Raw genomic sequence first — 23060 nt, 5'->3', positions numbered from 1 at the left:
CCTTGGTACCCCGTGATCCTAGGACAGAGCCCGGGGCGTGAATCTGTGCGCGGTCAGTCTTTGCTGACCTAGTGCCTCAACTGTCTATTTAAGGACGCAACTTAGGCAACTACACAGCTGCCCCGAGAGGGGTCCCCAGGAAGCACATGCTCACCCTTTGCCCTCCCACGGGGAGAGGATGCCGGGGAGACGGCTGGTGTCACTGGGACCAATCCCACCACCCCAGCTGTGCCAGCCTCACACATCCTGTTGGCCAATGCTGTGGCCTGAAAGTTCCTGAAAGTCTGCCTCTGCAGCCGCTGCCCCCTCGTGTGAGCACAGGGGCACCATTGTGCAAACCACAGTCACCGGGAGGGTCCAGGCCGGGCCTCCCGGGTGGCAGAGACGGGCGGGCACCTGCAGCCTGAGCGTCGGGGAGATGATGGGCTGGGACGCTGCAGCCGGTCACCACTGGGGCCACAGAGGACACAGGGGCATTAGGTCCTGAGTGCCTGGGGCATCAGTCCAAGAACTCGTTTTTTTCCATTAGAATGACCTTAGTTTCTTTTTTAATTTTTATTTTCTATGGCAGTCTAGTTGATTTACAATGTTGTGTTGGTTTCAGGTGTACGACAAAGTGATTCAGTTAAATATATATATATTTTTTCAGATTATTTTCCACTCCAAGTTATTACAAGATATTGAATATTGTTCCCTGTGTTACAAAGTAAATCGTTGTCGCTTATCGATTTTTTGTATAGTAGTTTGTACCTCTTAATCCCAAACTCCTGATTTATCCCCCCCCCCACTTCCTTTCTCCTTTGGTAATCATCACTTTGGAATCTAAAAAATAAATGAATTTATATACAAAGCAGAAACAGACTCACAGACATAAATAACTCATTTCTCTTGAGATGTGACATCCATGCAGTACAATGCTCAGCTGCTCTGCCTTTCATGCGGGTGTGTGCGGTCTGCTGGGCCATCTTCCAGCACCTACAACCGGCTCCCCAAGACTCCAGACCTCACTCCCTTCAGACCCCCAGGTGGGAGCCCTGGGCAGCCCGGACTTCGGAACGACTGGCTATAAATCAGGGCTTCCCATGACCCGCCTCCTCAGGGTTGATAATTTGCTAAAACTGCTCACGGGACTCAGGCAAAGACGGGAATTGAAAACAAAGACTTTGCTGGCTTACGATAAAGCATGTAACTCAGCTGGTTTTGACTTAGGATCCAAGTCAGGTGGGAGGGATGCACAGGGCAGGTATGTGGAGGGGGCACAGAGCCCAGTGGGCCAGGTGCGAACTCGGAGGAGTGAGGGCGGCTCTGAGCTCGCCCATCACAGCCGCTCAACCAAGCTTCCCTCCTTGGGCTCCGTGGGGTGGACAGAAAAATGTCCCCAAAGAGGTCCACATCCTAATACCTGGACCCTATAAAAATGTTGCCTTCTGACAGAAGGGACTTTACAGGTGTGATTAGGTCCCGGATGTCGATCTCGAGATGGGGACACGGTCCTGGATTACCAGGTGGGTGTGACATAACCCACAAGCGTCCCTGTAAGAAGCAGGCAGGAGGGCTTACAAGCTATAATGAGTAGGCGTCCGCTGTGTCGACTCGGCAATTGTGGTCCTGTTACAGCAGCCACTGGAAAGTCATTCCTTTCTGAACTGCAGCCAGTAGAGAAAGAAGGAGGATGTCAATTTTCTGCCAGTGGAAGCGGGCGGCGGCACAGACCCTCATCCCAGCCCCAGCGGCCAGCAGCAGCTCCGACCCCTCCCTGTAAGGAAGGGGTGGTGTTTCCCTGGAGCAGCTGGAAGGCGCATTACGTGGTCAGGGTCCACGGGCCTCGAAACATCCCTCCAACTACAAAGCATCTTTGCAAAACATCACATTAGTTTTCAGAGTAAAAAACCAAAACAAAACAGAACAGAAAGGTAGAAAAATGCTCAAAACAATTTAAAAAAGCTACATTCACAACAATTAAGCAAAACATTGAAAAAACATTAAAAGAAATTGTAAAAAAACCAACGACTTCCAGAAAGTGCCGGGGATGCAGACACCTGGAGTTCACGCATTCGCTGGGGCTTCTGTGACTTCTTCCACGGCTAAGACCTCTTCCTTGTCACCTTTTCCCGCGTCATGTGCAAATTTCTCCCAAAGGATCTGCTGGGGAGAAGGATGGGGGTGTCAGGAGCCCCGCGAGCAGTGGCCATGGGGGGTTTAGCTAGAAATCCGAGACGGCTCTCTGCGTCAGATCTTGTAGCTGGCAGACGAGTTTGTGGGAGGGACATCTGAGCCTAGGGTACCACATATGCTAGGGCCACCCGGAGCTCAGGGGTAGCGGGACGTGTCTCATGCTGGCCCCCTAGGGTGGGCGGGCCCCTGGAGGTCCCAGGGACCCGGAAAGGGTGTGGGTCGGTGCTCCTGAGAGGAGAGCTGCCCAGCTCAAGAATGGAGGTGAGCAAGCTGACAGCTGGGGGATATGATGCCAGACAGCGGAGTAGGTAGACGTACCCCCGCCGCACGGAGAGGCAGATGTGATGGGTGCACCCAAGGGGGGTGTCGCGTAGGGGGGGGTCTCCCTTGTCCCTTGTCCTTTTTCATCCTCTCTGGGAGCTGTCCGCTCCCGGAGATCTGGTCAGACCCCTTTCACTCTGTCTCTACCTCTCTCTTTCTCCCTCCCCGTCTTCCTTCTCTCCTTCTCCCCGCACCCCATTTCCCCAGACACAGCTCGCAGGTAAAACTCCAGTCCCTGACCCCTGAAGAAGGCCAGGGAGCAGGACACGGGATGGCAGCCACACCCTGTGGACCCCTTTGGGTGGACACAGTTGAGATTCTGGGGTCATTGTCCCCTCTTCTCCATCCTGGCTTACCCCCCCCCCATATGTACCTGGTGGTCAATTTGATGGCTATCGCTCAATTTATCTTTGATCCGTGGAATTGGCGGGAATAACCTGTTCATCCCTAGGAACCTGGTGAGACAAGAAACGTGTGAAAAAAAGACCTAGACGCCCACTTTCCTTCTTGCGCCCAAAGGGGACATGTTGTCATGTCACGTGCAAACACGCCACGCAGGCTCATTTCTTCAGAACAATTTCCTTTAAGAATCACAGAAGGACCAACTCCAGGCTTAGACCATGGAGGAAATGACAGACTCTCTGAGGGTCTTTCTAGAACCTTCACTCACTCCCTTGGACACAGGGATGGGAATGAGGGACATGTCCAGTCTCCGGCAGCTTGGAGGAGTCTGGGGTCTCTTGTGTTTAAAGACCAGGAGCCTTATCCAACCTTGAAGCCCACGGTTCCAGATTGGGCCACCTTTGTCATGCCTTTTCAGTGCTCTCTCTCAACCAGCATATTCCACGGTCCCGCAGCACCCCAGTCCGCTGCATGTTCACAGGGGCGTTTTCTTTCTCACCACACGAATGGTACCTCCAATCCTGTGACATCGTCAGGAGAGGTTGTACTGAGTTGAAAGGTTGCCTCCAAAGTTATATTCACCTCCTGACCCCTGAAACCTGGGAGCGGGAGTTTATGTGGAAACGGGGTCTTTGCAGATGTGATGTAGTGAACGGTCTGAGATGAGGTCCCCCTGGATGAGGGTGGACCTAAACCCAATGACAGGGCCCTTCTAAGAGACAGAAGAGGAGAGACCCAGACACAGAGGAGAAGCCCCGGGAAGACAGAGGCAGAGACGAGAGGGAGGCGGCCACGAGCCCAGGGACGCCTGGAGCCCCCAGAAGCTGGAAGAGGTGGGAAGGACCCTCCCCTGGAGCCTCTGGAGTGAACGTGACCCTGAGACACCTTGACCTCAGAGGTGTGCTCTCCAGGATGGGGGAGGATGGATGCCTGTGGCTTTAAGCCTCTGGCTTGTGGTCGCTGGTTCCGGCAGCTACAAGAAACTCACACATCTTTTCTTTAAGATAAGTCTTCTGTGTAAGGCACGAGATCTGTCCCTGTCACCACAGCCAGTGGCCGGGCTGCCCAAACGCCTCTTTGCTCCCAGGTCCAGTGTCCCTCACAGTTGCTTTCCCAGGGCAGACCAGTGTCTCGCCTGGTCCCGGGGGACATTTAGCACAGGACGCCCAACCAGGACAGGGGCATCAGGACAGGGGCCGCAGGTGGACGCCCACAGCATCCCCACATCCTGCAGGAGGGTCTCAGGTGCAAAATCTCTCCATGATTTGCAGAGGGCGTCATGCCGTACGCATGCAGGTTTAGTCTGCGTGTTCATTGCAAAGCGTTTGCCCGGTGGCCACAGACCCTGTGTGATGCCTGGGTCACACAACAGGAAAGATGACTGCGGAGGTGCCCATGGACAGGCTGACTGCAGTGGTCTGGGAGCCGGGGCTGAATGACTTGTGCTGGGGGAAATGAAAATCAGAGGAGGAGAGACCTTCTGGGAACTCCAGAAGCTCCAAGGGGCTGAGGGCAGGCAGAGCTCTGAGCACAGCAGGGCTGTGAGGGGCGCCCGGCAGGAGTCTGGGGGCAGGAAAGACCCTTGTTGGTCTCCTGCCACTGACGGACGCAGCCTCAGAGCTGTTTCTCTCCTGTGTGTTTTTCCATCTCTCCAACTTCCTTCCCTTTTTCCAGACAAGTTTTCCTCCAGAAAACCCACACGCCAATTGGCTGCTAGGACTGCCTGGGATGTTTGCAGGCTGCCCTCTCTTTTTTGCCAGCTGATCGGGGCTGCCTTTGGAATAAACACCGGCCCCCTCCGCTGACCACGGGGATGCCCACCTAGGACGACCTGAGGTTACCTTTTGAAAAGGCAGCTGATGGTCAGGCCACAGACGAAGGTCCCCAGGACCACCAGCAGGTAGACGTGCACCAGGCTGGATTCTGGTTCCGCAGAGCCTGGGGAGAGAGAGGGGAACACGCCAAGTACGCCAGGGGCCGGGGCATGAGCGATCGCCACTCAGCCAGCTTATGTCCTCACTAGCTCACGGAGGAGGAAACATGCCCAGAGCAGGACGGACATCTAAGGAAAGGACCCAGTCCTGCAACTTTCACAAAAAGATATTCGTGAGACAACACGACCCCGGGATCACGTCCAAAACACATAAAGCGATTTTAAGACACAGCAACCCAAAGACCGAGAATTCAATTTAGAAACGGACCAAAAAAGGATGAATACACATTTCCAGGCATACGGTTTTAAACAAAATGGCGTCCCATCTCTTCTTAAGCTCTAATTTCGCGTGTCATTTAGGATAAGTGCTCTTTACAGCACATTATTTTTCTAATAAGGCACATTTTGTCAGTGAGTATTTAACAAGCCAATGAGAAATCCCAATTCTACCAGGATCCTCATAACCTGATGGAGGGGCCGCCATTGTGAGATTTTTCAGTAGGAACAGATAAAATGTGACCTATTACACAAAGCTGTCGTTGTTTATTTTAAGCGATACGTTAATTGTCAAAAGTGCGTATTCCGGCGGGGAAATGAAACCAGAAAAAGCCACACGGATGTCAGCCAAGTCTGTTTAGAACTCTGTTCCGGGAAAAGTCTATTCTTTTTGTCTATTCTTATTTTTTTGGTGGGGGGGGGGCATATTTTAAACCCATTTGTAAAGTGGGTTGTCAGTGTTTTTGTTCTTGGCGTCTCGGAATACTTTATATGCTCTGGAGGCTTGGCCCTTATCAAATGATTTGAAATATTTCCTCCCTTTCATGGGTTGTCTTTTCACTGTCTCGAGCGTGTCCTTTGATGCACAAGCGTTTTCATTTTTGATGAAGTCCGCTTTACCAATTTGTTTCTTTCATCAGTCCTGCTTTTGGTGTCACGGCTAAGAACCCGCTGACAAATGCAACACGGCAAATCAACTCCTTACGGTACTCAGCTGTCGCTTCCAGCTTATGAAATATCGCTGAATCCTTATTTCATTTCATAAATTCGACACCGGCAGGTATCAAAGGCATTGATCTTGGATCAGAAAAAAACAACCACAAAAAAAAACGTATGCATACTGTGCTTGCTAAAACACTGAAGGTGTTTGAGACTGGATGGAAGGGAAGGTAGACTCTGAAGTATCAGATGGGCTTTAGGGCCAAACCATTATATTCTTGCCAGCTGATCAAAGTTAGAAGGAGGAAGGTAGTAAAATCTGTCAGGCTAGGGCTTCCCTGGTGGCGCAGTGGTTGAGAGTCCGCCTGCCGAGGCAGGGGACGCGGGTTCGTGCCCCGGTCCGGGAAGATCTCACATGCCGCGGAGCGGCTGGGCCCGTGAGCCATGGCCACTGAGCCTTCGTGTCCGGAGCCTGTGCTCCACAACGGGAGGGGCCCCAACAGTAAGAGGCCCGCGTACCGCAAAAAAAAAAAAACAAAAAACCAAAATCTGTCAGGTTAGCCCTCCCCCGATTAGAAAGAAACAGAGCCAGTTTGGATGTGAGCTGTATCCCGATCAGAGGTGGACCGTGACGGCTGTTTGGTGTGACCAGGAGGGATGGGTCATTTCCTGGTGGGGCGGAGGCTTAGGAAGGCTCTTAGTTATTCTTAAAGGGTCCCTCTCACGAGCCCTTGCTGTTGCCAGGGGAACAGTGTTGCGGGGGCCGGTGGACAGGAACCCCTCCCAGAATGGCTCAGAGATGAATTCAGGATGCCAGGATCTGTCTGGTGATGATCTCGGGACACGTACCAAACTCAGTTGGCTGACTCCAGGGACCCCAGTGCGCTTTCCGGGCATCTGCCGTCCTGATCTTCACAGTATGTTTGGCTCTGAACCCCGGTCTCGGAAAGCTGTATTTATTCCCCGAGTCACCAGACACCACAATCTTTGGAGAAAACAGAAAGTTAGACAGAGTTGTTGCCTGTGTTGAGAAACAGAATGCGGGTGTCTTTTCAGTTGCCCAACTGAAGTGAAAGATTCAAAGCCACACTCTCCCAATCTGGGCATGAATGTGGTATTTTACGTCCTGAGAACTTGGGAGGAATGCTTAAGGGAATAATGACAATGAGTGATTCTGCCATTTTCCGAGTAACCACTCCTGGAGTTGCTACGATCATAAGTATAGATGCAGAAATGATTCAAGAGCTACAGTGGGTATGAACCCACCCATGGATGGATAATGCCCCTGTAAATGATGTTAAGAGGACCAAGTTCGACTTCCTCATCGGACAGAGGAGGATACTGAGGTCAGAGTGGTGGTGAAACTTAGAAAAGATCAACAAAAATTACTTTGATGATCAACCTCGAGAGGAATTTTGGAAGAAGACATCATCCCCTTGACACTCCAAGGAATATTTCCTTGACCAACATGGATAGAAGAGGGAGACCCCATCCAGGGGCCTACTGGGGGGGTGCCCCTATATCACTGACTGGACGGTACTCTAGGAAACCTCCATCCTCTGGTTTTTAACCCGTCCCCATCCTGGCCACCGCTGGACGAAGTTTGCAGTTGGCATGTGTCCATTGCCCAACATCGTACGCTTAAGCTACAAGGGTGATATTTTGGGTCAGAGTTGTAACTCACCAGTTGATTTCCACTGCTTCCGGTATTACTCTAGAAAAAAAAAAATCCAGACCAAAATAGAATGTTTATTTCTCTCCATTTTGAAGGTTTTTCATGGGTCTCATCCAATCTCCCCCTTTGAGCGCAGTCAGGAAAAACCAAAACAGTCAGGGTCCAACAAAGGGTTGAGCTCCTACTGTCCCCCCTAACCTTCAGTGGCCCCCAGATAGAAGGATAGAACATGCCCACAGGAGGGAGGGTGCCCCTGTTCATGGCTCCTTCTAGAACCTCAGCTGGTTATGGATCCTAATAAGAATTCAGGTGGGCTTGGAGCATAGGTTCCTCCTTGTCTGCACTGGGTCCAGGTGGACATAGGGAGAGGGTTCCTCCTTGTCTACACTGGGTCCAGGTGGGCTTGGAGCAGACCCTGAATTTTCCCAGATGTTCACCCATTCTGAGCCCACCTCATGTGCCCCAGGTTCTCATGGTGGGTCATGCGGGTGGCTGCCAAGCTTCTTGAGGTGTGGTGCCCTGCTTGGAGCAGTGTCCACTCACCTGTCTCTGGATGTCCAGCTGGTACTGGAACTCCCTGATGGACAATGTTTTTCGGGTCCTGGGCTTTTCCCACCGGATGAAGCAGTGTGATTCATTGCAGTGCACAGTGATATTGTTGGGTGGGTTGTATTGCTCTGTAATGAGAACCCAGCAGACACCTCTAATCCAGAATGCTTCCCCTGGACCACAGAGAGGAGACCCAGTTCTGCCTTTGCAACATTGATGGTGCCTCACCAAGGTCACCGGGAGGCAGGGGTGGGTCTGAGTGTTGTCTCTTGGGGAAGATATCAATCATCAGGCCGCCATGTGCAGAAGGGAGGAAGTTGCGGTTCAACAAGACCTGGGGAGACTTTCCTGGTGGCGCAGTGGTTAAGAATCCACCTGCTGATGCAGGGGACACGGGTTCGAGCCCTGTTCTGGGAAGATCCCACATGCCGCAGAGCAACTAAGCCAGTGAGCCACAATTACTGAGCCTGTGCTCTAGAGCCTGTGAGCCACAACTGCTGAAGCCCATGCACCACAACTACTGAAGCCCGCGCGCCTAGAGCCCGTGCTCCACAACAAGAGAAGCCACCACAATGAGAAGCCCGTGCGCCATAACAAAGAGTAGCCCTCGCAACTAGAGAAAGCCCGCGCGCAGCAACGAAGACCCAACGCAGCCAAAAATAAATAAAATTTTTAGAAAAAGAAGACCTGGGGAGGTAGGTGGTGATGGGTTTGGAGGGCAGGAGAGAGCCCGGTTTGAAATGACTTTAGCCTTAAGAGGCCTGGACTATCCTATGGGATCAGGGAGCCTGCAGGTAGAAAGAGGGGCTGGCGTTCAAGAGAAGACATTGTTTGGCATACGGGAGTAACTTCAAGAGACCAGCCTGGAGCAGAGCGCTAGAAAGAAGAGAAAGAGCTGGCAAAAAAGAAGAAGAAGAAGAAGAAGTAAATTCACAGTGGCCCAGGGTGGGCAGAGGGGCTTGGACTGTCACATTCTAAGGAGAGAAAGAGGAGGTGGCATCTGGGTAGATTCAACTGGGTGTACACTTGTCCTTGTAGCAGGTTACCCAAAGGGAGGGAAGGAGGGAAAGATGGGGGCTTGGAGGAATTGGGTCCACATGGAGCTAGCAAAGTCATGGTTTCCAAATGGGGGAGTTGATGCATGTTTGAAAAGGTCAAGGAACTTCAGTGTCCTTCATCGTTGAACAGATACCCAAACAGTGACCCCATGACGGTGCGTGCCAGCAATCAACAGGATGGGAGTTCTGTACCTGACTGCATTTTGAGGGCATCTGTTCCATTCTAAAAGCTGAGACTCAATTCTGTTGTTGGAATCTTTGAAGGTCTGTTTGGACAGCTTGGCTGTGTGAAGCTTCTCTCGTGACTGTGAATCTCAAGGACTCCACTTCCACATTGAGTAGATCTGATCGTCTTTAAATTTAGAGATGAGATGCTCTATCCCTAGGATACTTACACTGGATTTCCCAGCTCAGAAAAAAGTAAGGGATATGACTCCTCTGGCCTATCGTTGTGATCGGGACTTAGGATTCTGCACCCAGTTCTAATGTGTGGGACTTCCCTCCGACCCCCAACACCACCAAGCAATTCTCTGACACCAGCTGGGTGTCCTACAATTCAACTCAATTCTGACACTATCTACCTGGAGGTGGCGTCAGATTCCACAGGTGAAGGGCTCAGTCCTCCCACTTCAAATGTCAATCCCAAGTCCGGGTCATCACCTGGGCTTCCAACTCACCTGCTATAGATCAAAGATTCCCCTGACCTCCTCCGTGGGTTTGATTCATTTGCAAGAGAAGCTCACAGAACTCAGGAAACATTTTACTCACTAGATCACTATTTTACAATAAAAGGACATAACTCAGGAGCAGCCAGACAGAAGAGATGCATAGGGCAAGGCATGGGCAAAGGGTGTGGAGCTACCATGCCTGCTCTTCTCGGGTGGCTGTCTCTCTAATTTGTGGACATGTTTGACTGAGTAATTAAGGATCTTGAGATGAGGTCATTCTGGATAAGATGAGCTCTAAATCCAATGACTGGTGTCTGTATAAAAGGAAGGAAGGGAGATTTGTGATATACCAGGAAGATGGACATGTGGACAGAGATTGAAATGATGCATCCATAAGCCAAGGACTCCTGGCCATCACCAGAAGCTAGGAAAGAGGCATGGGAGCAGAAGTTCTTTCAGACAGTCCAGAAGGAACCAACCCTGCCAATGCCTTGATTTTGGATTTCTGACCTCCAGAACTGCAAGAGAATACATTTCCATTGTTTTAAGCCTCCCAGTTTGTGGTCATTTGTTACAGCATCTCCAGGAAACTTACACAGATTTCAATGCAAATTCTGTCGGACCTACTAGGCAGTGGTTAAATCACAGGTGGTTGCTCTCACCTATTTCTTTTAACAGCAAAACCGAATCGAAGAACTGGATTCCTGCTTCTTGGCTGGTACCGTTAACCAGGAAGTAACTGTACGAAGTTAATCCCGAGAGGTCTTGGAGGTGACATCCCACGTGGGTTCCCGAGTCTTTTAGGTAGTGAGGACATTCTCTTTCGATTTTTTTCCTGTAAGATTCCAAAGTGTTCAGAGAACAATCAAGGCATATTTCGTTCTTCACTGTATTTCTCAGGGTTGTCTACATGAGGTCAACACTTACTTTGAGTCTCTTATATACAAAAAATATTGAACGTCGTTGGGCGCTGCTTGGCCCTTGGCCCAGGTGCAGTTCATGAAATCCGCATTGTAGATAAGACAGGAGAAGTTTTGGGCAGCTGTGCCCTCCCCACCTGGGAAGAGACAGAAACAAAATAATTTGTACATGGAGTTTAAAGGGGGATGGACCGGATGGCTTCATGGTTCAAAGAAGAATCAATACCAATTCTTCTCAAACTCTTCCCAAAAAGAGAAGAGGGAACACTTCTAAACTCATTTTCTGAGGTCAGCATCACTCATCACTCTGATACCAAAGCCAGACAAAGACACAAGAAAAGAAAATTACAGGCCAATATCCCTAATAAGCATAGATGTAAAAATCTCCAACAAAATGTTAGCAAACCACATCCAACAGCATGTTAAAAGTCAAATTTATCCCTTGAATGTAAGAATGATTCAACATATGCAAATCAATCAACGTGATGCACCACATTAACAGAGTGAAAGAGATAAACTACATAATCATCTCAATAGATGCAGAAAAAGTGTTTGACAAAATTCAACATCCATTCAGGATAAAAACTCTCAACAAAATAGGTATAAAAAGGATTTACTTCAGCACAATGAAGGGCAAATATGAAAATCCCACAGCTAATGTCATACTCAATGGAGAAAAACTGAAAGCGTTTCCTCTAAGGTCCTGTACAAGACAAGGATGCCCACTCTCACCACTCCTATTAACATAGTACCTGAAGTCCTAGCCAGAGCAATTAGACAGGAAAAAGAAATAAAGTTATTCAAATCAGAAAGGAAGAAGTAAGATGATCTCTGTTTGCAGATGATATGATCATATACGTAGAAAACCTTAAGACTAAACAAAAAAAAATATTGAAACTAATACATTTAGTAAAGTTGCAGGATACAAAATCAACATACACAAATCAGTGGCATTTCCACACAGTAACAATGACATAGCTGAAACAGAAATTAAGAAAAAAAAATCTCATTTACAATAGCAACAAAAAGAGTAAAGTACCTAGGAATACACTTAACCAAGGAGGTGAAAGGCTTGTAAGTTCAATGTTGCAAGACATTGATGAGGGAAATGAAAAAAGACACAGATAAATGGAAAGACACCTTGTGTTAATGGACTGAAAGAATTAATAGTGTTAAAATGTCCATACTACCCAAAGTGATCTATAGATCAATGTGACCCCTATCAAAACCCCAATGACATTCTTTAAAGAAAAAGAAAAAACAGTCCTAAAATTCGTATGGAACCACAAGACTCCAAATAGCGAAAACCATCTTGAGCAAGAAGAACAAAGCTGGAAGCTTCATGTTGCCTGATCCCAAGATATATTACAAAGCTACAGTAAGTAAAACTGTACTATGATGGCATAAAAGTAGACGTGAGATAACTGAAACAGAGTAGAGAGCCCAGAAATAAATTCCCACACTTATGGTGTACTGATATTTGATAAACCTGCCAAGAACATACCAGGGAGAAAGGATTAGTGTCTTTACTAAATGATGATGGGACAACTGCATATCCACATGCAGAAGAATGAAATTGGGTCCTTATCCCACACCACATACAGAAATCAAGTCAAAATGGATTAAAGACTTAAATATAAGACCTGAAACTGTAAAAGTCCTAGAAGAAAGCACAGGGAAGGAACATCTTGACATTGGTCCCAGCGAGGATTCTTTGGATTTAACACCAAAAGCACAGGCAACAAAAACAAAAGTAGAAAACTAGAATTGGATCAAACTAAACACTTCTGCACAGCAAAGGAAACAATCAACACAGCGGAAAGCCAACCTATGGAATGGGAGAAAATATTTGCAAACCATATGTATCTGATAAGGAGTTAATATCCAAAATATAAAAAGAGTTCAAGCAACCCAAGAGCAAAAAACAAATTTTTAAAAACAAATAATCAGATTAAAAACAGTCAAAGGATCTGAATAGACGTTTTTCCAAAGAAGACATCCAAATGTCCAACAGGTACCTAAAAAGATGCTCAACATCACTAATTGTCAGGGAAATGCAAATTAAAACCACAATGAGGTATCACCTCGCACCTGTCAGAACGGCTCTCATCAAAAAGACAAGAAATAACAAGTGTTGGCAAGGATGTGGAGAAAAGGGAAACCTCGTGCCCTGTTGGTGGGGATGTAAATTGGTGCAGCCACCATGGGAAACAGTGTGGCGATTCCCCCCAAAATTAAAAATGGAACTATCATATGATCCAGCGATCCTTTTTTTTTTTTTTTTTTGGTACGCGGGCCTCTCACTGTTGTGGCCTCTCCCGTTGTGGAGCACAGGCTCCGGACGCGCAGGCTCAGCGGCCATGGCTCACGGGCCCAGCCGCTCCGTGGCATGTGGGATTTTCCCGGACCGGGGCACGAACCCGCGTCCCCTGCATCGGCAGGCGGACTGTCAACCACTGCGCCACCAGGGAAGCCCTCCAGCGATCCTTTTTATGAGTGTATATTCCATGGAAATAAAATCTGGATCTCGAAGAGATATCTGCACCCCCATCTTCACTGCAGAATTATTCACAGAAGCCAAGATATGGAAATAAACTAAGTGTCTGTGTGGACAGATGAATGAATAAAGAAGATGTGATACACACACAAACACACACACACACACACGGAGGAATATTAGTCAGCCATGAAAGGGAGGAAATTCTGCCATTTGCAACAACATGGATGGACATGGGGGGTATTATGCTAAGTGAAATAAATCCGACAGAGAGAGACAAATACTATATGATTCACTTATATGTGGAATCTCACGAAAACTCATAGAAACAGAATCGAATGGGGGTTCCAGGGGCTAGGGAGGGTGGGGGAAATGGGGAGATGTTCGTCAAAAGGTACAAATATCCAGCTATAAGGTGAGTAAGTTCCAGGGACCTAACGCACAACATAGTGACTATAGTTAAAATACCGGATTGTTCACTTGAAAGTCACTAAGAGAGTAGATCTCCAGGGTTTTCACCACAAAACAAACAAACAAACAAAAAACGACTTGACAGGATGGATACGTTAATAGCTCAATTGTGGTAATCATTTCACAAAGTATACGTACATCAAAACACCAAATGTGGGAATTCCCTGGGGGTCCAGTGGTTAGGACTCTAACCACTGCGCTCTCACTTCTGAGGGCCCAGGTTCAATCCCTGGTTTGGGAACTAAGATCCCACAAGCCGCGCAGCATGGCCAAAAAGATAAAAAAACAAAAAACAAAAAACCCGCCAAATGTACCTCTTAAATATGTGCAATTCCTGTGTGTCAATTCTATCTCCATGTAGCAGAAAAAAGTGGGGGAATGTACCCTGATGCTCATGTGGGAAGGAGAAGAATCATCACCATGTTTTCCCTACCTGGGTTCAGGTAGACCAGTGTTTCTGAAATTCGTCTTTGGTTGATATTTACTTCGACAGTGAGCGTGACTCCCCCATGGAGAGAACAGTCCTGAAAGGTGCACTGACATTCCTTGTCTTTGACCTGAAAAGATGTCACCAGTCAGTGAATTAAGAACCAGTCTTCTTTCGTTACATCCTGGTTGTTTGCTCCTACACTGACCCTGTGATGACATCCACCTCCCTCTGTGACATCTCCCCCAGGTACCTTCTTTGGCAAGACGCCAACTAGCAGTCTTCATAAGGTCAGAATAGAGCTCGCCTTTTCTTTTTATTTTATTTTATTTATTTATGTTTGGCCGCATTGGGTCTTCGTTGCCGTGTGCAAGCTTTCTCTAGTTGCGGCGAGCGGGGGCTACTCTTCATTGCGGTGTGTGGGCTTCTCATGGCGGTGGCTTCTCTTGTTGTGGAGCACAGGCCCTAGGAGCGAGGGCTTCAGCAGTTGTGGCGTGCAGGCTCAGTAGTTGTGGTGAACAGGCTCTAGAGCGCAGGCTCAGTAGTTGTGGCGCACAGGCTTAGTTGCTCTGCGGCATGTGGGATCTTCCTGGACCAGGGATCGAACCCATGTCCCCTGCATTGGCAGGCGGATTCTTAACCGCTGTGCCACCAGGGGAAGTCCCAGAGCTCACCTTTTAATATGAGAGCCCTCATCCCTTTAAACTGTATGGGAACTTCACACCCTCTTTTATGGGATTGACTTTTCTTGTCCTATCTCATACCCACCGTTCTCTCACAGGTGTCACGTTTACATTGTATCCAAGTCAGTCTGTTTACTTTATTTCCATTGAACAGGCAGAGCTAATGTTATTTCTCTCTCAGGATTAAATCTTGCAGGTGGACCAACTGAGCAAAAGGCTGCCATTGCAGGCAGCCAGGAGCCCCCAGGCTAATTGGAATGGGGATGCCTGAGAGAGGAATGGGGTCCCCTCAGGGAATCAGTCCTCTGGACACATCTTGGACACAGCAGCACTTTCCTGGTGCACTTCGAACCATGAGTCTGTGATGTGTCCCAGTGTCACGCGTATGTTTTTTATTTGTCCTGCTTGACGAGAGCTCTACAAAGAACAGTGATCGAGCACATCCAGTCCATCTTACCTTTTTTTTAATCTGTCCCTTCTCCTTGTGAATCAACACGCATTCCCCGTAGGTAGCGTTTTCCTGGCAGTCCCAAGTTAATTTTGTTGTCTTTGGGTCAAACTTCATGTTTAGACTGGAGTTCTGTTCCACGGTTGGAAGATCTGAAACATACAGCCTCAGGAGTCAGAAACTACTCTTCCTCTCCCGTCTCCATTCTCCCTTAACCAATGCATCTCACATCTTGTGAGCAGAGATCAGGGCTGGGAATCACTGTGCCCCTACCCCTCTCACACACCCTCATCACCCCCTACCCCTTTCCCGCCTCTCCTTCCTGCCCTTTCTGCAAGGGGAGATGTCCACTGTGGAAATAAATGAAGACAGGAAGCAGCAAAGGCTATTTATCCAGATCCTGCCATAGTAAAGGGAGTCGGCCACCATCACCTGTGTCTGCAGAATGGGTGGGGGGGAATTCACATCACCAGCAGGGGGAGCACAACAGGAGGTGTGATGCCGGTTGACAGTTGCATATGAGGATAAAATGAAATGAGATGCAGGCATTGGGATGTTTCCCGCAGAACCCAGGGTCATGGGAATGGGAGCAACGGGAAGAGGGGAAGCACATTCATACGTTTATCCCATTGGTCCTGGGTCAGGAAGAGTGAGGGTACCAGCAGCATGGAGAGTAGAACGGCCATCACCAGGGCGCACAGGGGGCTGACCGAGGGACGTGAAAGTGCTGGGGGAAGAGAAAATCAGCTTTCATGGGGGTCTGGACATGGAGATCAGGGGTGTTTCCCTGGCGGGATGTCCAGGGAAAAAACTCAGAACTCTCTCCAGGGTGATGGTCAGCATGGTGACCTGGCCAGCCTGGGTCACTGTTGGCTACAGAGGGTCCTCAGGCTTCAGTAAGCCTCAGAGATGGCCCCAGAACCAAGAGCCTGTCCTCAAGCCTGAGCACCACGTCCAGTCTTCCCTGTTACCGCCTGAATCACTTTGGGCAAGTTGCCCACCTGCCTGGTCTGTAACATGGTGGCAGGGCTTGGGAGGCTGGGGGATAACTCCCAAGTCAAAGGCAATGAAAGGCCATGTACCGCGCCCAAGATGGGGCTCCTTCATGCAGTGGGAGACCCTTGGGAGACCCTCCACCTGACCCTTCAGCATCCTTTCTCCAGAGCCTGAGGACGAGGGTCCCTCCATGCAGTGCATTTGGGGAAACCCAAACCCTGAGTCTCCAACGTGGTTATCAGAGTCTGTGGATGGGAATCCCTCTGGGCAGTGTCTTTCTCTCTGCCCTGAGAGACTGTAAGCCCCCAGCCATAGCTGTTTCTCTATCCCCAGAAATGCATCCCCAGCGTATGGGCATCAGGGCGCTGGATGCACATTTTACAAATTGAGTGGATTATTTCTCCAGAGCAGAAAGCAGGGGGAGCCCCTGGAGCAGCTGCTGACGTTGGGAACAGAATAGCAGGGATGGGCTATGGAAAGAAAATAGAAGCCATTTATATACATTATTATATAATTCCCCTATGTATTAATTATAAAATCTATCTCTTCATTTATAATAGAGCTCTTCATATAAAATTGTAAATATAATGTGAAATATATAGAAAGAATCCATGTTTGTATGAATATGAACAATTTTATAAATAATATTGATACATAAGGACATTCTGTGACTTATGTATATTATCTTTATGCTAGGAGACTCTCTCTCTGACAAGCTTGCTTCACACTTTGATCCCTTTGTTATTCACACCCGATGAGGGAAGTTGATAAATGAGCAGAAAGACAGACACAAAATCAGACAGATGTCATGAGTTTGTAGGGGCTGAGCCTGACGTGGATGTACAGTTCCCCACAGAGCGTGGAAACCAGGGAGCTTTTCCTGCTCCCCAAGAAAACTGTGTTACTTTCCTTGTGCTCCTGTAACAAATTCCCACAAACTTGGCATTTTCTTTTTTAATTTTTTTATAAATTTATTTTAATTTATTTATTATTTTTGGTTGTGTTGGGTCTTTGTTGCTGCACGCGGGCTTTTCTCTAGTTGCAGCGAGCGGGGGCTACTCTTCGTTGTGGTGCACGGGGGTTTCTCACTGCGGTGGCTTCTCTTGTGGCGGAGCTCAGGCTCTAGGTGCATGGGCTTCAGGAGTTGTGGCGCACAGGCCGTTTAGTTGCTCCGCGGCATGTGGGATCTTCCCGGACCAGGGCTCGAACCCGCGTCCCCTGCATTGGCGGGCGGATTCTTAACCACCGCGCCGCCAGGGAAGCCCCAGACTTGGCATTTTAAAAACTCCGCCCTTCATCTCTTGCAGTGCTGCAGATCAGAAGTCTGACAGGGTCCCTTTGGGGTAAAATCAAGGAATTGGCAGAGAGCTGCTTCCCTGTGAAAACTCCACAGGGGAACGCGTTTCCTTGGCTTTTCCAGCTTCCGGAAGCCACCTCCTTCCTGGGTGCATGGTCCCCCTCCATCTTCAAAGTGCATTACTCCAGCCTCTTCATCATCACAGCACTGCCTCTCTCTTATAAGGACACTTGTGATGACACTGAGCTCAACCAGATAATCCAGAATAATCCACCATCTCAATACTTTTCACTTAGTCCTGTCTGTCATGTAAGGTAACATATCAAAGTTTCTAGGGATTAGGACGTGGGTGTTTTGGGGGACGTTTTCTGTCGACCATACGGGGACCAGGACTTGGAATTCGTGGCTCAGGTGACCCATGAATCCATGGCTGCCACATCACGGTGATTATAAGATGCTTTGGGGGGCTTCCCTGGTGGCGCAGTGGTTAAGAATCTGCCCATCAATGCAGGGGAAGCGGGTTCGAGCCCTGGTCCGAGAGATCCCACACGCCGCAGAGCAACTAAGCCCGTGCGCCACAACTACTGAGTCTGCGCTCTAGAGCCCACGAGCCACAACTACTGAGCCTGTGAGCCACAACTACTGAGCCTGCGCTCTAGAGCCCGCGAGCCACAACTACTGAAGCCCGCGCGCCTAGAGTCCGTGCTCCGCAACAAGAGAAGCCACCACAATGAGAAATCTGCTCACCGCAACGAAGAGTAGCCCCCGCTCGCGACAATTAGAGAAAGCCCGTGCGCAGCAACGAAGCCCCAATGCAGCCAAAGATAAATAAATAAATTTATTATTATTTTTTTTACAAAAAAGATGCTTTGGGGAAAATTACAGCCCCTTTGCTTTGTGTCTCATTGCTCTGACTCTCTCTTACTAATCAGACTGGATTTGGGGAGAGTGGAACAAGAAATGCATGTTCAGGTTTCCTTCATGATATTAACACATTTTTTGAGATCTTAAAATATTTTTTAAAACTTGAGTGTTGCAACAATTAAAAAGCGTCATTAGGAACAAAACAGAAAAATAGGAACAGTCAGTACACAGAGAGACACGGAGGAACTTTCAGTGCCTGTGACTGGGTAAAGGAACCAATCTGAAAAGGGCTTGTAGTGCATGATTCCAGCTCTACGACAGTCTGGACGAAGCAAAACCATGCAGACAGCAAAAGCATCAATGGTTGCCAGGGGTTAAGAGGGGAAGAGGGATGAAGAAGTGGAGCACAGGGGATTTTTAGGGCAATGAAACTACTCTGCATGACACTATGTATCATGATGGCTACAGGTCATCATGCGTTTGTCCACACCCATAAAATGTGCAACACCAAGACTGACCCCTAATGCAAATTATGAACTTGAGTCAAGAATCCTGCGTCCAACTTGCTCCATCAGTCGTAAGACATGCGCCACACTGATGAATGGTGTCCGTCACGGGAACTCTCTGTAGGGGAAGTGGGTACGTAGGAATCCCCTTACTTTCCACCTAAGGTTTCTGTAAACCTACAGCTGCCTTACACAAAGTCAATTAACATTACCAAAATATAGCACTGCAAAAGCACCACGCTCTATTCCAACAAAGCCGCACCCCACAGAAGACACCTGGTCTTCCGGCTGGGTCTGGGGTGGCATCTGCGACTCTGCTCACCGTTTCCCCAACAGTATCTTTGGTTGTGGTGATTCATTTTTTGGTGTTGCTGTGACTTGGAATGTGGCCTTTCCTTCTCTGGCGCTAGGTTCTGCCAGTGCGCGCCTCACCTCTCTGCGCTCCCAGAATCCCATCCTTTTAACGCTTCATCCTTTCCTGGAGGGCCCTCTCTCTCTGCATTTTATGGTGCACGATCATATTTTCTGTAATTTCCTTGCATTTATGGCGTCTATTGGTCTAAACGCAGCCTCTGTCTCTTGGTGTTTTAGTTGACTGGGGGCTGCCCTAAGAAAGGACCACAAGTTTTCTTCCCTCCCTCCCTCCCCCCTCCCTCCCCCCTCCCTCCTGGCCTTCCTTCCTTCCTCCTGGCATTTCCCTAATTCATTCCTTCTCTATCCAATCCTGTCCTGCCTCTGCTTTTCTTCCCACTATGCCCAGCACGCCAACCCCTTGGACCTCCTTCTCCACATTCTCGTATCTCCCTCCTGGGCTCCAGCCCCACCAAGGGGGCTCCTCCATCTTCCACCAAGGCTCTCGGACGACCTACAGGACCCGCCATCAGCGGACCGCTGGCCCAGCTCCTCCGTGGCCTGTGTCACCCTGGTGACTTCGGCATCCATTGTACAAGGGGGACCTCCCGACTTCCGTGAGCCATCTCCACCAGCAAAGACCCCTTCACCCCAGCTGCCTTCACACGCCCAGTCCCCCTGGCCCGTTATCACCTGGACCCGCCCCCCCCGCCCCCGAGACGTGTTCAGGAGTGTCCCGAGCCTGCTGGCGCTCCACGGGCACCGGACACCCTCTCCTCACACCCCAGCTGCCTCTGCTAAGAAGCCGCCAGCACCTCCTGCGTTTAATTCGCTGTTTCCATGAACGCGCCTCCTTTCCCACCTCCTCTGTCGAAGGCTGGACTGGCTCATCTATTGGAGCCGGGAAGGAAGGAAGGAAAGAAGGAAGGAAGGAAGGAAGGGAGGGAGGAAGGGAGGGAGGGAGGAAGGGAGGGAGGGAGGGAGGGAGGAGGGAAGGAAGGGAGGGAGGAGGGAGAAAGGAAATAGATTCCCTGAACCTTCACCATCTCCTCCTGGCTGGGTCCCAACAATGGAGGACCCCACCCACTCCCTTTTTCAGGTGTGCATACCTGGGCCACCGCACACCTGGAGACAAGCACCCAGCCTCAGATTCCTGCCCCCAACTCCCCCCCCCCGCCCCCTGGGACCTCACTTGCTATCAGAGAGGAAATAAAAACCACAGAGCCGACCTGTTCCAACTGCCCCACCCGCCTGACATCTCCTGCCCTTCTCCCACGATGGGAAAGCACCCAGCTTCCTCCACCTGCGAACGGGACCCCGGACCACCCAGCTTTCCTCTGGGTCTTGTCCCCGGTCCTCTGTGCTGGGGCCGGGGCACCCAGAGGCTCTGAGAGAGGACCTTCCTGGGTCAGTGCACGCCCGCAGCGACTCTTGCCTTGATTTTCACATCCGCAATTTGTGCACGGCCCTTGCGGTTGGAGCTGAGCCTCACTTAACAGGGCGGGGGATGGGTCGCGGAAGGGCCACTGACCAGAGCACCTTAGTCCTCAGCGGTTACAGCACCTGCGCCCATCACCTGGCCCTCTGTCCCGTCAGCTTCCTGGGTGCACTTTTCTCCCCCTTAGTGCCTCGCATCGTACCTGCCTTGGGAAGCGGGGTGGACACGCAGCGGGTACCCAAGGATACGCACTATCTTAGACTGATCGACACCCTACAGCGCAGTTCCCCATTCAGCTTCCTCTGAACCGAAACTGCCTTCCTTGGCTTCTTGCTCATTGTGATGGGGCAAAACCAGAAACTTCTGTAAACTTGACTTAAAAGAAAACAGCCAAGTTCTCACACACCACAAAGGGACACAGAAATCCACCCAAAGGTTGCTGCTTTAGATCAGCGGTCCATTGCAGCTCCCGGCTCTGGCCGAGGATGGCGAGAAACCTCCAGAGGACAGTTCGCGCAGAGCATGAGATCATCAGTGCGATGACGTATCATGTGCAGACAGAGCCTGGTTTAGTTCTCACCCCCGTCCTACGAGGCAGCTCCTGGTACCCTCACAGAAGTGGCCGGAAGACCAAAGCCCAGGGAAATCTCATTCTCTTACTTTATTTGTTGCCTTGATTGTTTCTAAAGTCGCGGCAAAATTCACATGGTATAAAATTCGCCCTTTAAAACGTACAGCTCAGCGGCACTTAGGACATTCATAATGTTGTGTATCCCACCACCTCTATCTGGTTCCAGAACCTTCTCATCCCTCCAGAAGGAGACCCTGTCCGCATGAGCTGTCACTCCCCAGCCCACGCCCCCAGCCCCCAGACACCATGAACCCACTGTCTGTCTCTGTGGAGTTGCCCGTCTGCTTGTTTCCTGTAAATGGAATCGTGCCCTATTTTGCCTTTTGTACCCACTTTCCCTCTTCTTCTGGTTTTCACCAGGCTGGGTTTTCTTTCCTCTTTTAAAGATTTCAGCTTTACACAGATGTCAGCTGGAAAGAAGGTGCTGAGACCTTGTCTCAGAACAACCTCTCTCAAATTCGAGGCACACAGGAAACACCTTGCAGGGGCGTGGGTCCACGGGGGACCCTGGCACAAGCTGGCATTTTGATCTCGCTGTAGTTCTGGGGTGCCACGCATCACTGATCGGGCAACACACAGACACAGAATGCAACGCCACCCTCTTCAACAGCACCTGTAACCTGGGCAGGCCACCCGCTCTGCAGGACACACAGCTCCACGAAGGCGTCCCACCCGAGCCTTTGGACTAAATCCAAGCTACGTCCCAGGCACAGGCTTGTACAGAGAACTCCACACACGCTCACTGCAAGCTGGCTGGGTCCCTGGGACTCACTCAGACCTTACAATGCAGCGTCACGTGCTACGAGACGTACCCATCACCAATAACCATCTTCACCTGGGTGCCCTTCACCCAGCAGTTTTCACTGCCCACCCTCAAGTTCTCGCCCACCTGGAATGCCAGCTGCCCGGAGCAGCAACAGAGGCAGGAAAAGGTCCCCTAGTGACTTGACACTTTGGAGGACCCCAGGATCAAGGGGACCGGACTAGCCCACCGTACCACGCTCGCCCCTGCCAACCTGTGTTCCTCCATGCTGCTGCCTGACGCTCCCACATCTGGCCGCTCTGACAACTAAGTCTCTTCCTCGTCCGAAAGCAAGTGCCCAGATTGCGCGACAAGAGCATTTCAGCTCAATATCTTCCTTTTTTTTTCCCCCTCCCCCATCTGTGGTGTTTCTCATTACAAGGAATTGGGAAACCTTCGTGGTGGAGTTGCCCCCTTCACCATAGCTACAGAGAAGGTCACCCTCCTTAAAGTCCAAGCAGTGGCTCAGGAGGCTGCCCAGACCAGCTACCAGGTGGGCCTCTCGTGTCACTGCCCATTTTCATGGAGAAGGTCATCCTCCTAAGAGTTGGACCAGATAGATCACCAGGTCTTCTCAGAGTGGACACCATGGTGGGTCTCCATGTCTTCGGTGGAGAACACCCCCTTGCTCACATTCACAACCAACCCAGTTCTGGTCAATTCAATTCGTCAGAACTTTCCTGAGTATCCCAGGGATTTAAAACCGGCCAGAGTGGGTAGGAAGTGGCTTTCCAGCTCATGATGGGGCAAGGCTGAACAGAAGGGTCATGGGGGCTGGGGACACAAACGCAGCACTGGATGTCCCCAAGGAGGGTCCGTCACATGAGGTGGTGGACAAGAGTGGGTGTGGGGTTTCATGGGGACTACATCCTGGGTGTGAGGGACAGATGTTGTCTCCCAAGCTCACTGGGGCTCCGGGGCTTCAGAAATGCAGGAATGCTGGTACGGATCAGTGTTAGGGCAAGAGGAGGTACTGGCAAAGGGGATGGAGCTGGGGGAAGGCTCAGTCCTG

The 23060-nt window shown here is 49.9% G+C and overlaps 1 protein-coding gene across 2 annotated transcripts; it reads right to left on the bottom strand.

Annotated features, from left to right (window-relative positions):
* Positions 1-360: 360 nt before the first annotated feature.
* Positions 361-22325, bottom strand: CSF2RA (colony stimulating factor 2 receptor subunit alpha). 2 transcript variants are annotated; one of them, XM_079910684.1, is made up of 13 exons: positions 22263-22325; positions 15783-15890; positions 15173-15315; positions 14039-14162; positions 10645-10774; positions 10380-10552; positions 7986-8119; positions 7452-7481; positions 6617-6752; positions 4740-4836; positions 2870-2951; positions 2040-2145; positions 361-1646 (listed from the first exon to the last, which is right to left on the bottom strand). In XM_079910684.1, exons 1-12 carry the CDS (start codon positions 22297-22299, stop codon positions 2047-2049), a joined length of 1293 nt encoding a protein of 430 aa, XP_079766810.1. In that variant the 5' UTR covers positions 22300-22325; the 3' UTR covers positions 361-1646; positions 2040-2046. The 2 variants fall into 2 exon arrangements, with proteins under 2 accessions (XP_079766810.1, XP_079766809.1); XM_079910683.1 differs by lacking the exon at positions 361-1646 and having other exon boundaries at positions 1885-2145.
* Between the last annotated feature and the right edge of the window lie 735 nt (positions 22326-23060).

This window comes from Stenella coeruleoalba (genome assembly GCF_951394435.1).
Source record: "Stenella coeruleoalba genome assembly, chromosome: X".
Lineage (NCBI taxonomy): Eukaryota > Metazoa > Chordata > Mammalia > Artiodactyla > Delphinidae > Stenella > Stenella coeruleoalba.
This window is presented reverse-complemented; position numbering and strand designations above follow the sequence as displayed.